Source organism: Hyperolius riggenbachi, chromosome 7 (genome assembly GCF_040937935.1).
Source record: "Hyperolius riggenbachi isolate aHypRig1 chromosome 7, aHypRig1.pri, whole genome shotgun sequence".
NCBI lineage: Eukaryota > Metazoa > Chordata > Amphibia > Anura > Hyperoliidae > Hyperolius > Hyperolius riggenbachi.
Window position 1 is genome coordinate 13,452,565 of NC_090652.1, and position 16,368 is coordinate 13,468,932.

The 16,368-nt window shown below is 43.5% G+C and overlaps 1 protein-coding gene across 1 annotated transcript in view; it reads left to right on the plus strand.

The window, feature by feature from the left end:
- LOC137525392 (uncharacterized) overlaps window positions 1-10,281 on the plus strand; it is a 55,014-nt gene extending 44,733 nt beyond the window's left edge. The window contains exons 7-8 of the mRNA XM_068246466.1: window positions 2,422-2,754; window positions 9,649-10,281. Of these exons, the coding sequence (XP_068102567.1) occupies window positions 2,422-2,754; window positions 9,649-9,731 (416 nt within the window). The 3' untranslated portion in view covers window positions 9,732-10,281. The remainder of the gene's footprint in view (window positions 1-2,421; window positions 2,755-9,648) is intronic.
- The last annotated feature ends 6,087 nt before the right edge of the window (window positions 10,282-16,368 follow it).

Consider the following 16,368-nt stretch of genomic DNA (forward strand, 5'->3'; position numbering starts at 1 on the left):
AGCATCCAAACCCACTTTAAAGGGAACCAGAGATGAACAGTATTAAAAAAATGAAAAAGCTTTTATACATACTGTACCTGGGGCTTCCTCCAGCCCTATAAGCCTGGATCGCCCCCACGCCGCCATCCTCCGCTGCCTCTATCGCCGCTACCGGGTCCCGTCACTTCCAGCAGAGGCGGCCAATTGTACGCAAGAGAAGGGACTCTCTCCATATCCTTAAGCATGCGCCTGCATAGTATGGAGGCGCATGCGTAAGGATATGGAGGCGTCCCTGCTCTTACGTACAATTGGCCGAGTCCGCCGGCAGAGACGCACTGCGCTTGCGTCGACTGGCCGAAAGTACGGGACCTGGTACCAGCTGACCGAGGCATCGGAGGACGGCGGTGTGGGAGCGATCCAGGCTTATGGGGCCGGAGGAAGCCCCAGGTATGTATAACATCTTTTTTCCAACGTCTCTGGTTCTCTTTAAACAATAGAATTTGCAATAACTTCTGCTTGAGGTAAGATATTCCACATTTCAACTCTGTAAAGAACCCTTTCTACACAGATATTTCCCTCCATACTCATCATGTCCCCTTGTCCTTTTTACAAGCCTACAAGTTCTGTCAACTTCACTGCTGATCTCCTGTGGACTTCTCCTTACCAGATTGATTACTGATGCAACTTTGCTGAACCCCTTCAGCCACATCATTGGTGACATTTACCTCATTTTGGTCTAACTGCTGTCCCCCTGTCTATGCTTCCACTCTCCACACCCCATCCTACCTTATCCCATCAGTACAAAATGTTCCCTCCTGTTCACTCCCTTACCCCTCCACCATTTCCTAGCCATCTCCCTCCCCATCTCGCTTTCCCCCATCACCACATGCTCTACCTCCACCTCCTTCTACTCCGTGTCCCCCTTCTGTTTCCCCGCACCCTCTCCCCTTCTGTCCTTAGACTCCCTTTTGGCCCTCAACCCCCATGCACCTCCCTCCCCCCCCCAAACTCTACCCACACACCCCCTTGGCATAACTTTATTCCGATCCATCCTACCCCTAGGCATTCGCTCCGTGTTTCCTGTGGCCTCTGGAATGCCAGGTCCACCCGCAATAAGCTGCTCTCTGGAAATCGCTCCCTCCAGCCACCAGACTCGCCCCCACTTCAGTGCTGGGCCGAAATTACACATGAGCGTAATTACGCATCGTAATTCAAGGTAAATTTACGCGTAAGCGTTACGCGTAACTTACGGTCTTACGCGTAATTATTTACGCGTAAGACCGTAAGTGGTATCGTAATTACACTGTCTACTGTAATTGCTAGGCATGCGTAATTTTACGAACACTTACGCGTAATTTTACGTGTAATTACTAACGTAAAATCTCCCATTTTCTAAGAGTAGCCAATCAGTCAACATCCTAAGCAACCAATAGTATCTTCTCCCGCCCTTCAGTATAAGCGTACGTTTTGACGCATACGAATGATATGTACGCAATAACTGTCACATTGACGGCTATTGCGTACATATCGTCCGCATGCGTCAAAAAATACGCATTAATGGGTATTACGGCACTACGCGTAACATCGTAGTGTAAGCGCCTTCATTACGGTATCCTAACGCGTAATTGCGTAAGTTTACGCGTAATTACAGTGATGTACCGTAGATAATTTCCTTCGCCGTAACCGTAATTGCATAATGCGTAATAGCGTAAAATTACGCGTAATGATCCGTAAGCGTAGATTTTTCCATTACGAGCAGCACTGCCCCACTTTTAATACCTTCACACAAGCTCTCAAGACTCACCTTTTCATGCTCGCATACCCCCCTACACCAGCACCATAATATGTTCTGTTAGACACCCTCTCAACAGATGCACCTATTGTCTCCACCCCCACCCTTTAGATTGTAAGCCTCTGGCAGGGCCCTCTCCCTTAGTGTTTCCAGCTTGATTCTGCAATTGTACTGACAATTACCCCTCTTGTGGACTAGAACAGTCTCTATTGTGACCTATGACACTGTATTATCAAATCATTTGCATGATCTTGTTTTGTTGTGAGTTTCCTGTATGTCCTACCTTGTATGTTAACCCTTTTATCTATTGTGCAGCGCTGCGTAATATGTTGGCGCTATATAAATACAATAAATAATAATAATAATCTGCCAAACTTTTGTAAGCTACACCTAGGAAGATTCCCTGACTATTTTGGCAAAGACAATACCCAGAATTAAGGCAAGGAGTAGTTCAAGCAGTGGTGACTATTATTTCAATGGTGGACTGAAATCTTTAGTGTTAGCTCTCCCATACTTGGCTTACATTTTCGTGGCATTTATCTGTACATGTGCTATTGTGTAAAATGTTCTCACTTTCAAGTGAGCACAGAGAACCATAAAAAACGATACTCTATTTCCTGGCTAACTTATACACAATTTTCTCTTACCAGATAATTATGGCTTCTACTCGGCCTCAGAAGTGTGCGTCCCGGAGACCTGCAATGAGGGAGAGAAGTTAACCCTCAGCTGTGAAATGAAGGGCAGTATTCCCCAAGACATCAGGTTCACCTGGGAAAAGTCTCTCAATGAACGGCGGACTCCCATCTTGAAGGACCAAGAAGACAACTACCAGATTACCGAGAACAAGTCACAAGGGCAGATGACCGCCTTCCTCACCTTCTGTCCGTCCTGCGAGGACTCTCAAACAAAATATACCTGCACGTTCTTCGACAGCGAGGGGAGGATCCTGGCTGAACGCACCTCGAAATCTTTGAAAGTAGTTGGTAAATATTCTAAATTTTCCTCAAGCATAGACATGGGAAACCAAGATACAATTGTAGGGCCACTAGATATTACATAATACGTGAGCAGCAAACACATGCTAAAGAGTACCTGTAGTGACAACTAACATGATGGGATAAGCACATGTATGTAAAGTCCCAATCCTACATAGAAAAGAGAAAAAGATATTCATGTTGTGTCTGTATGGGAGCTGGATAACATTAAAGTATACCTGAAGTGACATGTGACATAATGAGATAGACATGTGTATGCCTAGCACACAAATGTGTTCCTGTTTTTCTTTCTCTGTATGAAAGAGTTAAATATCAGGTATGTAAGTGGCTGACTCAGTCCTGACTCAGACAGGAAGTGACTACAGTGTGACCCTCACTGATAAGAAATTCCAACTATAAAACACTTTCCTAGCAGAAAATGGCTTCTAAGAGCAAGAAAGAGATAAAAAGGAGAGTTTCTTATCAGTGAGGGTCACACTGTAGTCACTTCCTGCCTGAGTGAGGATTGAGTTAGCAACTTACATACTTGATATTTAACTCTTTCAGACAGAGAAAGAAAAAAAGGAACACAGCCTAGTTATTTGTGTGCTAAGTACTGTACATACACATGTCTATCTCATTATCTCACAGGTCACTTCGGGTATCCTTTAAAGCATACCTTAGTGAAAAATAAAATTAAAAATGGGGGGGAGCATGCATATGATGTGGGCTCTCCTCATGTCCACCACTACCCCCGTTCTCTTCTGTTCCCATCCGTTAGGGTCTACCAACCCCCCAAAATTACTTCCTGGTAGGAAGGGTCACCGATTACTGTGAAGGCGCTGCCCAGCGACACGCATCCTACATCGCGCACCTGGCTGGGAACGCTCTGCGCATGCGCACTATGTAGTTGTGATATAGTGTGCATGCGCAGAGCTCTCCCAGCTGCGGGTGCAGGATCAAGGACCAGCATCGCTGGGCAGTGCCTTCCCAGTAAGCAGTGACTCTCCTAACCAGGAAGTAAATTTGGGGGGTCTGTAGACACTAATGGAGGAGGATGTAGGAGAACGGGGGAGCGGTGGGTATGAGAAGAGCCCACAACACATGCCCCCCCCCCCCCCCCGGTTTTTAATTTTCTTTTACACTAAGGTATCCTTTAAACAACTACCCTTGTGAGCCTGAGGCAGTCAAAACATTAAATTAAATGTTTACAAGTTTTGGCCCTGGATATAGTAAAAAGCGGGCGGTGCATGTGTCTTATGTCAGTGTGAAACCCATGGTCAGCTGCTCTATTCAGGCTGGTTGCAAGACAAGAAGAATAGCACCACTGCTGGATATACAGTACTGTACAAATAAGTAGCATGGGGAAAATTAGGGATAATGTGAATGTAAAGAAAAGAGGATGCAGTGTTACCACTTCCACTTTGCAATCACCAATAAAAGTATCGTCACAATCCTCTAACGAGATTATACGCACTACCGGCCATCTCTTCCCTTGTAAGCAATGATGCTCTTGATAGCTTGTGGAGCGCAGTATAGGCTACTTTCACTTGTAGTGCAGGCCAGAGTTGTCCGTCTTGCTGCAAAACTAAGGAAAGTAGAGTGGAGAGTGCTAAATCCCATCCATGGAGTTATCGGAGTCACTCGCATTACAGATGCGATGGTTGCAATTTTTAAGGAGCCCTGGATACTGTACCAGAAATGTGTTCAGCCTGGCTATGCAGCCAAAGAATACTGAAACTGGACCTGAACTCTTGCACAGGACAGAAGGAAAACTTAGAGAAATGCACCGTGTGTATTTAGAGAGTTTAGCCTGTCTAATTCCCCCTTATCTGTGTCTAATCATAAGTTGCAATTTAATATTTCCCATTTCCGATGACTGCCACGGCAGATAAGCTAATTTGAAAGCATACGATGTTTACAATATGTCTGTTTCCATAAACGCAGGAAGTAGACACACTGCAGGTTTATTGTAGGATTTGTATCAACTGTAACAAAAGAAATGTTTTCCTTTAAAGATTCTTATGCTATTGCGCATCTTTTAGAGCATATGCAGCAAATTGGGTGACAATAGCATGTATGGGGCTTTGGTATTCACCGCTAAAGTCAGCACGAAATTATGCAAAAATGATGCGAAAAAAGAAATTACGAATGATTCTACAAAATCTATTGAATTTACAAACTGTCATTACATATGGGAGTAATTGTGATAATTTATGCACAATTTTGCGTGACAATAGCACAAAATTACAGGACAATTATGCAAAATTATGAATGATTACAATTACAGACAAAATTCATTAGGATTCTTCCCGAAATTTCACATTACGATTTCGCATGGTAATTGCGAATTTCTATGCGAAATTTGTGCTCATCACTATGTGAGGTCTCCTTAGTAAAGCTCCCGGCTGCCCAAAGAAGCCAGTTGTCGCCTAGGTTTGGCAGGAAGCATCAGTTCACAGCTTGCGATACCAGCAATTGCATAAAAGGGAAAAAAAAACTTGGTGGGTGGTTAAATTGCACAAGTAAGTTTTTTACCACCCGCACGGGTCATATTCGGAATTGAATTAGGTGACAGTCTAATCGTCTAATTTTAGAACAGCCATTGCTTAAAGGATACCCGAACTGACATGTGACATGATGAGATAAACATGTGTATATAGCATGCCTGGTACACAAATAACTATGCTGTGTTCCTTTTTTTCTTTCTCTGCCTGAAAGAGTTAAATATCAGGTATGTAAGTGGCTGACTCAGTCCTGACTCAGACAGGAAGTGACTACAGTGTGACCCTCCCTGATAAGAAATTCCACCTATAAAATACTTTCCTAGCAGAAAATGGCTTCTGAGAGCAAGAAAGAGATAAAAAGAGGAATTTCTTATCAGTGAGGGTCACACTGTATGTGTATTACTGGGATTTGATAAAACGCAAGTTTGAAGCCAATTGAGTGCCTCCTTCGTATTTACTACAGGGTCACACTGTAGTCACTTCCTCTCTGTGTCAGGACTGAGTGAGCCACTTACATACCTGATATTTAACTCTTTCAGAGAGAGAAAGAAAAAAAAGGAACACAGCATAGTTATTTGTGTGCTAGGCACTGTACATACACATGTCTATCTCATCATGTCACATGTCACTTCGGGTATCCTTTAACCTCTTGAAGACTGCAGTGTTAAACCCCCCAAACGACCAGGCCTTTTTTTTGCTGAAATGGCCACTGCAGCTTTAAGGCCAAACTGCAGGGTCGCACAACACAGCACACAAGTGATCCCCCCCTCCCCCATCCCCCTCTCTCTGTTGGTGGGGTCTGATCACCCACTCCATGTTTATTTTTTTTTATATAAATATTATTGTACGTGATTTTTATTTAAAAATCACTGTTTGTTTAAATAAGTTACCTCCCTCCCTCCCCGCAGCCAGCCAATTACGGCGATCGGCTGTCATAGGCTTCTGCCTATGAGAGCCGATCGCTCTCTTGTCCCCCAGGGGGACAGCCGTGTTAAATGGCTGTCTCCAGTACATCGCTGCAGCCGATCGCAGCGCTGTACACAGAAATAGACGGCGATCTCGCCGTCTAACAGCCTGATGGCGGGGAGAAGTTCCGCCCCCCAAGCAGGAGATGCGCGCGAAGCCTGCGCGCGATCTCCTGCATTAGCTGGCCCCAGGACTTTACGCCAATTGGCGTTAGGCGGTCCTGGGGCTGCCGCCGCCCATCCGCGTGACGCGGTTGGCAAAAGGTTAAAGAGAAACCGTGCCCAAAAATTTAACTTCATCCCAATCAGTAGCTGATACCCCCTTTTACATTAGAAATCTATTCCTTTTCTCAAACAGATCATTAGGGGGCTCTGTAGGGCTGATATTGTGGTGAAACCCCTCCCACAGGAAACTGTGAGGACCATGGTCCTGGCAGTTTCCTGTCTGTGAACCTCATTGCATTTTAGGAAATAGCTGTTTGCAGCTGTTTCCAACTGCCAAAAAAGCAAGTAGCATCTCCTTCCACTAATATCACCACAGCAGTAAAAATGTCACCATGTCATAAATGTTAGAATGTAAATCAGGGAGAGGAAATATTTTACAATGGGAAAACACTGACTAAATCATTTATACATACAGTCATTATTGTAAAAATTAAGCACTTTTTTATTACATTATTTTCACTGGAGTTCCTCTTTAACACAGGCGAGTTTCGTGCTTTATACTTAACACTGGCGAGTTTGGGAATTGCATAGGGCCCAATGTGTCTGCAGACCACCACACTGTGTCCTAGCCTATCTGGTTATGTGACAACACAGGAGATTACGGCTGATGCCCTTGTGTGTCATTGTACATTTTGTAGCTGAGAAAAAAACAATAATACCCAAAAAATGAAGCTGCTAGGAGTGTCCCAGGGTACATTCTTAATATCTGATTAAAAAGCACAGTGGAAAGCTACTGAAGGAACATACACCTGGGCATTGTGCATAGACCGCAATCAATGCGTTTCTAGTGATTGAATGAAAGCATTGCTTCATACTGGAAACCCTTGAATCGTACTTATATAGGGTGAAGAAAACACTTCTTTTGAATTGTCTCTTCATTTGGTGATTTTGTTGACCACACCTACAATTCATAAACTTTATTCTCCTGTTGGACACCTGTTACATTGAGGGGGTAGATCTTAATGCTATCCCAGAGGTCAGGATGGCCTAGGCCAGTCAGGGGGCCCATCTTTAAAGCGGAATACAACCCTGCATTTCAACTTTGCTCTAAAACATTATTTACAGTATATTATATGCAACCAGCATTTTTTTTTAATAGACCAGCATTGGAAGGGTTACACACAGCTTTAAAGTTCCTTTAGATTTCTGCAGACGCATCCGAAGCTGACATAGATACATTTTGTTTACATAAATGTATCTAAGTGTTGAATGTGACTCATCTTTCTGACTAAGGAGCTGGAGAACAGCCAAAGAGTGTGTAACATTTATAACTTGTTACATTCTATTTAGTTAAAATGTATCTATCTGAACTTCTGCATATCTCTCCACGGAACTTTAAACCTCTGTGTTTAACCCTTCCAATGCTGGTCTAGTAAAAAAAAAATGCTGGTTGCATATAATATGCTGTAAATAATGTTTTAGAGCAAAGTTGAAATGCAGGGTTATATTCCGCTTTAAAGGGACTCCGAGCAGTGCAGAAACTATGGAAAGATGCATATCATTTTAAAGCTCTCTTTCTCCTCTTTCCAATGATATATACACCGCCGCCCTACGTCCTTTAGTTTTCGCTATTTTCGCGATTGAAATTGCAGCGGCCGCGATTTCGATCTCAAAAATAGAGAAAACTAAAAGGCGTAGGGCGACGATTTAGGGGTCGTCAGAAAGAGGAGAAAGAGAGCTTTAAAATGATATTCATCTTTCCATAGTTACATTGTATAACACAAGGCGACTTTTTCTGCTGAATGGAGCTGCTGACACTGGGGAAAGTGTCGTCCTGTGTAATACAAGAAACTATGGAAAGATGGATATCAATTTAAAGCTCTCTTTCTCCTCTTTCTGGCGACACCTAAATCGTCGCCCTACGCCTTTTAGTTTTCTCTATTTTCGCGATTAAAATCGCGGGTGCGGCAATTTCAATCACGAAAATAGCGAAAACTAAAAGGCGTAGGGTGGCGGTTTATATATCATTGGAAAGAGGAGAAAGAGAGCTTTAAAATGATATGCATCTTTCCATAGTTTTTGCACTGCTCGGAGTCCCTTTAAGGAGTGCACCTTTGGGTCCTCATATCCTCCCCCTTAGGGCAGCTTTTTCTGTGGCCTCTAAGAGGGGATACTGAATCATTTCACTAACACTAGCTGCAATTCCCTTAGGAGGTCCAATTATCAGAAAGTTATAAGTAGTCCTTACAGAGACTAGCATGACCAGTCCCCTCTACATGTTGGACGATTTAGGAAGGAATGCCTACTTTGTGAAGAACACAGGACAATATATAAAACAAATAACAAATAAGGCGGTATTTTCAGCCTCCTGGCCTTCCTTCCTCCACTATACAGTTCCCTGGTGTATAATGTACCCCCCTACCGTATATAGTTCTTAGGTGTCTAGTGGCCCCTTACCTCCCCTTTACAGTTGCCTGCTGTCTACTGGCCCCCTCCGTCCCCTTTACAGTTCCATGGTGTTTGGTGGTAGCAGTTTCCTGGTGTATAGCTGTCCCCTCTCACGCCCTCTAAACGGTTCCCTGGTGTCCAGTGATCCCTCGTCTATACAGTTCCCTGGTGTCTAGTGATCCCTCCTCTATACAGTTCCCTGGTGTCTAGTGCTTTCCCCCTCCCTCCTCCATATGACATTCCTGGTGATCTAGGGCTTAATCTCCAGTATATCTTCTCTGGTGGCGGGCCAAACATAATGCAAAGTGGGGAAACCACTTGTGGGCTAAATATAACGGCTCTGCAGGCCAGAATTGGCCCACAGGCCAGAGTTTGACATGTATGCCTCAGAGCCTTCACGTTCCTCTGTGCATCCCCTCACTCCACCGCCGGGGCCCCATTACAGTCTCCGGTACTTCTGAAGACGTGTAGCTCCATGCGGCACATGCAAGTCCACGTGAGTCTTCGGAAGTACTTGGAGACCCGAGTACCTCCATTGCCTTCCGAGAAAGCCTGAAGGTCTCTTCAACATTAAACTCGGAGGCTAGAACAAGCAATGGAACAAGGGGGAAGCAGAGAGGAACGGGAAAGCTCTAAGAGATGCAGAGCCATCCCTTCTCTTAAGTGAGTATATAACTTTTTTTTTAGGTTGTCCCGTCAGATAAATTTATTCACTCATGCAACACATCATTTTTATGTTCTGGCCAGTGAACCACTTCAAACAAGATGAAGGATTTGCCAACAGTTTTTTATATCCATGTTTGTTTTTGTTTTTTCAGAACCAAAGAAGGACAACTGGTGCCGGACTTACCGGGACTGGGGCTTTCGGGCATTTGAGGAATCTGTAATCACAGAGATGTGACACAGTTTGTGGTTCTTCTGGCGGCCAGTTCAATCAAGCTCTTGAATCTTCCCCACTTTCTCGTCTACTTTTGGGCCCTGGCCCAGAGCTCCGAGAGGTGGCAACACAATACAAATAAACTGTTTCTCAGCACTTTGGTCCAAAAGGACACCCCCCACGTCAGCTGACTCCAAACTTGAAAGCCCCATGGACATATACAAAAGCACAACTGAAGGACTGTGTGTAATCTGTCACTATCGCATCCCTTAGTTTAACAGACTGGACTTGTGAATGCAAACAAAGGTCATCAACATACTTACTGAAGCATTTGTCACAATATGATATGACGTAATTTATATACTGCGCATAAAGAAGAATAATGTGTGTGTTGCCTAAACCTTTGCAAAACACAGAGAACTGCGTTTGATTCAGTGGAAGCCTGTACAGTCTTCACCGATGCTGTGGGAGATATTTTGGTCGTGCGGCAATTTTCCGGCCATTGTTGTAATTAAATGTATTTATGGAGCTTTGTTTCAATGAAATATGTGAGCCTGTACAGTAAAATAAAAATTCTAAGTGTATAAAACTGCAGCTTCTCCAGTTATATGAGATATGGGGGTAACCGCGGGCAGAATAAAGGTCTGACTAAAGTACCGTGAGGCAATCAGGTTTCATAAAAACACTTCATCCTTTGTATTGGTAACAGAATCCCGTACTGTGTTCAGCTGAAGGCCGACTCGGCCAGCCTCAAAAAACGCGCTTGGAAATTTGCGTGTCCAAAAATCCCAATAGTAAAATGTCGGTATTTAATATTGATATTTAACTATAGCTAAACCTAAGTCTATTCTCACACTGAACCTGGGGGCCCTCTTGATAACTCCCTGAGCCGGTTGCCTCGCCCCTACCATTACTCCCAAACTTAATGATATAAAGAAGATAGGTGCCCCTGTGATAATTGTTCGGAATGCACAGAGCCATGGACTGAGGGAACATGCCCGTTGGGTCAAGTGAGACACTGCTCTACCTCAGGGAGCACAGTTAAATTGGTGGGGGGGGCTGGCAGGAGGAGCCTGGCAGCTGGCTCTGGGCCCTGAGGCAATTGCCCAGGTTACCCATCAGAAAAGAAAAAGAGAATGTGCAATACCTTTAAGTTAATTTGCAATGTGCTAAAGAACTGCATGTTCAAGATAGTAATGATATACAAGTGTATCTCACATGCATAATATTCCACCCCACGGAGGTCAGCCATGGCCAGCGGGGGACATTGATAAGGGGGGAGTCTTGTGGCGAGCTCCGAGTGCCGGATGATTATGAGTTGCCCAAATGGTAGTGCCGACCCTGAAACTGATAACTGGACTGATATTTATTGTTACAGTTATTCTTTAAACCAATGGAACAATTGCTAAGTCAATCCAAAGAATGGGAGCAGGCAGTCAAAGAAAGCTCAATGCTAACAAGAAAACACTAAACTCCAAGGTTTTAGAGTTTTTGAAGGTTTTCCAAGGCCATTTACAGAAAAAAAGAAAGAAAACTCATTCACATTGCAACACTATCAATTCACAACATTAACCTTTACAAGAGTTAGCAGAAATAATCCAGTTGCACCACTAGAGGTCAGTACAGTGCGGTTTTACTCTCCACCATGTAAAGCTGCAGTGAAATACTCAACTACTTGTCTACCCTCAGCTGAGGAGTAGGAAGGGAAATAAAGAGGGAGAAGTATAATAGAACAGAGACATATATCATAAAAGAGGTAGCGCTGCGCCTACACCAGTAGCTGCAGACTCTGTCAGGGATCCCAAACCTCAAAAAAAGCAATAATGATAAATATGACAGAAAGCGCTGCTGTAGGAAATGAGGGAAATTTCTATAGAGGTGAGCTTAATAATTTTTATTAAATAAAAATCAACCTAAGGTTGACAAGGTCTAACAAACATATCTGTTATAATGCTATTAGCAAAAAGTGGAAAAATGCTGTAGCAGGTGGTGGCACCCGTTTAAGCAGTATATGTACATATACTAAAACATAATGAATAAAAAATTGAATAAAATTTTCATAAAACATAAAGTGCACCTCGTGCTGGACGGATAGATCACGTCGGGCAAGCGTGCCCGGCTCCCCTTAGAGCATGTCGTTATCCGAGGCCGATAATATCGGGGATAGGTTCAATGTCCTCGCACTTGTCCCATTATGTGGACCTCTATCTGCAAGAAATTGTTAAAAATACCCCGTCATACATCAAAGATACTGGCCATTTTCTAAGAATCCTCAATAATTATACATGGATGGACGATTACTGGCTATGTACAGTGGACGTCAGCTCACTGTATACTGTGATACCCCACGATAAGGGAATCGAGACAGTGAAGTTCTTCCTGGAGGAAACCCATACTCTGAAGAGTGAACAAATACAGTTTATTTTGGATGGCATTCAATTCATCCTTAAACATAATTATTTCATCTATGAAGGCCAGTACTTCCTCCAGGGCACCGGGACGGCGATGGGGACGAGGTTTGCTCCATCCTTTGCGAACCTATACATGTCCCACTGGGAACGATTCCATCTTTTTGGCCCGGGGGGCCCCGGAGCCGCCCTGGTGCTCTGGAGAAGGTTCATAGACGATGCATTCTTCATTTGGCGGGGTACCAAAGCCAGCCTAGATGACTTTATGAGGTGGATGAACGACAATAGCTATAACCTTAAGTTCACAGGAGATTTCAGCCAAACACATGTCAACTTTCTGGATCTTACAATTTATAAGGAAAAGGATAGGATCCTAACCAAAACGTATCTAAAACCAGTGGACACCAATAGTTTCATTAATATAGATAGTTGCCATCACCTTAAGTGGCTAATGAATATTCCAGGGGGTCAGTTCCTCAGGCCCAGGAGGAACTGCTTCAAGATCAGTGATTTTGAGGCTGAAGCTGATATATTGCATAACAGATTTGAACAGAAGGGGTACCCAGAAGAAGCTATAGTGGAAGCCAGAGGACGAGCTAAGATTACTGCTAGACAGGATTTGTTGAGAGACAGAGGGACCCATAAGGACCCTGATGATCAACAACCAAGTCTCATTATGAAATACTCATCCCAATCGTCTAAAATACAGAGAATAGTTGGCAAATACTGGAACATATTAAGGGAAGACCCCATATTGATGCCTATATCATCAGAACGTCCAAAAATGATCTTTAGGAGGTCTCAGAATTTGGGCAATATAGTAGCTCCAACTGTCAAGACAACAACACGAGATAAACAAAATGGGTACTTCAAAAGATGTGGATTTTGTAGGGCTTGTAGAGAATCTAATTCCCCATTGGAAAGAATATATGAAATCACATCAACCTCCAGTAAAGAATCATTTAACATCAAAGACATCACCAACTGTGACTCCAAGGGGGTTATCTATGTGCTAATATGTCCATGTTTAAAACATTATGTGCGAAGGACCAAGCGCCCCCTTAGAGAAAGACTGAGCGAACATTGTACCAACATCAAAAAGGGTTGCAAAAAACATCCATTATCAGAACATTATAAGATGGAACACGGGTGTTCCTTTAAGGGAACCAAGTTTTGTGCATTGGAACAAGTACAGAAGCCATGGAGAGGGGGAGACTATTTGCTAGAAATGTCCCGGAACGAAACAATGTGGATCTTTAATCTTAACACTCTTACTCCACATGGACTTAATAAAGATTTGGAATTGTTTGCGTTTGAGCAAAACTGACAGTGATGCACAGACTTTAAAAAGCCAGCCCTAGATTCCCCCAGCAGCCAAGCTTTGAGAAAGGGGGGCGTTCCTCCCGAAACGTCAGCGCAGGCTGCCTTTGTGACGTCACTATCAGAGGGGAACTAGGCGAGCGTGAGCTACGCGGCTTCCTTCATCAAGCCTGTATACGGAAGTCCGTCTAGTTACCAACAGCTGCTACCCGGATAACGACATCCTCTAAGGGGAGCCGGGCATGCTTGCCCGACGTGATCTATCCGTCCAGTCTCTCTCGCTGTGCCACCGGCCGGGGCTGGTGAGATTGAGCGGCCCCCACGAAGATTCAAGATCTATGCATCAGCGTCTGTCAACACAAGACGGGTGAGATCGTTTTCATCATCCACCTATCTAAATCTGTGTATCAGAATTGCTAACCACAGGAACATTTTGCCCTTGCAATCAGGGATTCAATACACATTACCTTCATCACGGAGGAAATCAATCTACAATTGATTAAAGGTTCCCCATTATCGTTACCAATTGATCCACAATCAGATCCACAGAGGAACTCACACTCAAACGGGGCCATTTTCTGGGATTCTCCCAGCCAAGCACGAGGTGCACTTTATGTTATATGAAAATTTTATTCAATCTTTTATTCATTATGTTTTAGTATATGTACATATACTGCTTAAACGGGTGCCACCACCTGCTACAGCATTTTTCCACTTTTTGCTAATAGCATTATAACAGATATGTTTGTTAGACCTTGTCAACCTTAGGTTGATTTTTATTTAATAAAAATTATTAAGCTCACCTCTATAGAAATTTCCCTCATTTCCTACAGCAGAGACATATATCAGTTGTTAAGTATCACATTTTTGTCCACCTGTTCTAGTTTCAGCAGTGAGACCGGCTTTCGAGTTTGAACTATAGTAGTCTTTACGATAACAGATGTACGACCCGTCTTATGCATCCCATAATTTAATTTGCTTTAGCTGCTGCTGCTTGGCATTGAATACCGGTATTTATGGTAACTTGTTATCAACCAGTATTCCCAAATCCTTTTCCAAGTCTGATGTTCCCATCTGTAAGCCATTTATCTTATACAGTATGTTCCTCTACCACAGGTACATCCAAGGTTCATGACTTTACATTTGTCTACATTAAATTTAATCTGCCGTCTGTCTGCCCATATAGCTATGCTGTTGAGAAAATATCACTATCCTGCTTACTGTGTTTATAATACTGCATAGTATCAGCTGCAAATCTGCCTACATCACTCTGTATCCCATCCACTATATCATTAATAAATAGATTGAAAGGGACTGGACCTAGTACTGACCATTTATCACCGCTCTTTGCCTTCTGTGCTTTAACCAGTTCTCAATCCACATACACACATTTTCTCTTAGGCCTAGTCCGCACTGGGTCCGGAAATGTATCCATGGCTGCGTTTTTCAGCCCTGATGAAAAACGGAGTCCCGAATACTAATGTTAAAAATAGCTGCCGTCCTCATCTAAGAAAAAAACGGATCCGTCTGCGTTTGCAGGGACCCGTTTTAAAAACCTGAACGGAAGGTCCGGAATTGCTCCATTGCTCCATGGGTAGTGAAAAGCAATGGGAAAACACAACTCCATCTCCACAGGCAAAATAGCAGCCAAAACGGATAGCCTGAACTTTATTATTAGCCCATAAACTCCTCCTACTACCTTCCTAAAGATAGAGACGTTTTCTGTCCGTTTTTGGGGGTTAAAAAACTGAACGGAAACTGATGCAAAACTAAGCACTTTTTTTGAAAACGGATCAGTTTGTGGTCTGGTGGTACTTCCCCTGATCCCGGACTGCAGCGTCCGTCCTGCAACCGTGCCTAGTGTGGACCTAGCCTTAGTCCAAGTATCCTCAGCTTTTGCACCTGGCTATTATTTGAAACTGTGTCAAAAGCCTTTGCAAGTTCCAAGTACACTAATTATGTAGCTTTTCCAAGATATAAGTGTGCATTTACCACTTCATAAAAGCTGAGCATGTTGGTGACAGAAGACCTGTCTGAAGTAAAACCAGGCTGATGAGCTGAAATGAGATGATACTGTGCTATAAAATCATGCATAGCTTCTCCTGGAATACCTTCATACAGTTTACACGCAACTGATGCTAAGCTTACAGGTCTGCAGTTTTTCTTAAATAAGGGAAAAAAACATCTGCTTTATGCTAGTCATAGGGAACTGACCCTCTTGAAAGAGAATCGTACAAAAAAAAGGTAAAGTGGCCTATTGATAACTGAACTCAGCTCCCATAATACTTGGGGGTGGATGCTATTTGGGCCAGGTGCCTTGTCTATCTTGATTCTATCTAAGCGTTCCTTCACACCTTCCTGTGTTAGGCAATTCGTGTTGAATGAGGTAGATTGGAGGACAACCCAGTGCGACAATCATGGGACAAGGGCATCACCTTGGTGAAGACAGAAGCAAAGCAAACACATAAAATTTCAGCTTTAGCTTGGTCTTCCACAAGTAAGTTCCCTGATTGATCATTTAAGAGTCCTATATTATCAACCTTTTTCCTTTTAGAATTTATGTATTTGTAAAACTTTTTTTTGCATTTAACTTTATGTCACTAGCCACTAGTTTTTCAGCATCCAATATTGCAAGATTCTGTCGACCCTATTCCCTCAGTGTCTCCCTCTGTCTCCACTGTGTCACACGGCCTCTGCTGAGCCCCTCTGCACCACCTCTGCCCCGTCCCCTTTGGGCCTCTACTGTGCCCCTCTGCACCACCTCTGCCCCGTCCCCTTTGTGCCTCTACTGTGCCCCTCTGCACCACCTCTGCCCCGTCCCCTTTGTGCCTCCTTCTGTGCCCCTTTGTGCCTCCTTCGGTCCTAATGATGATCATAACGTGCTAATTTCGCTTACGCAAAGTTTCACATAAAATTTTGCAAATGTGATTGTA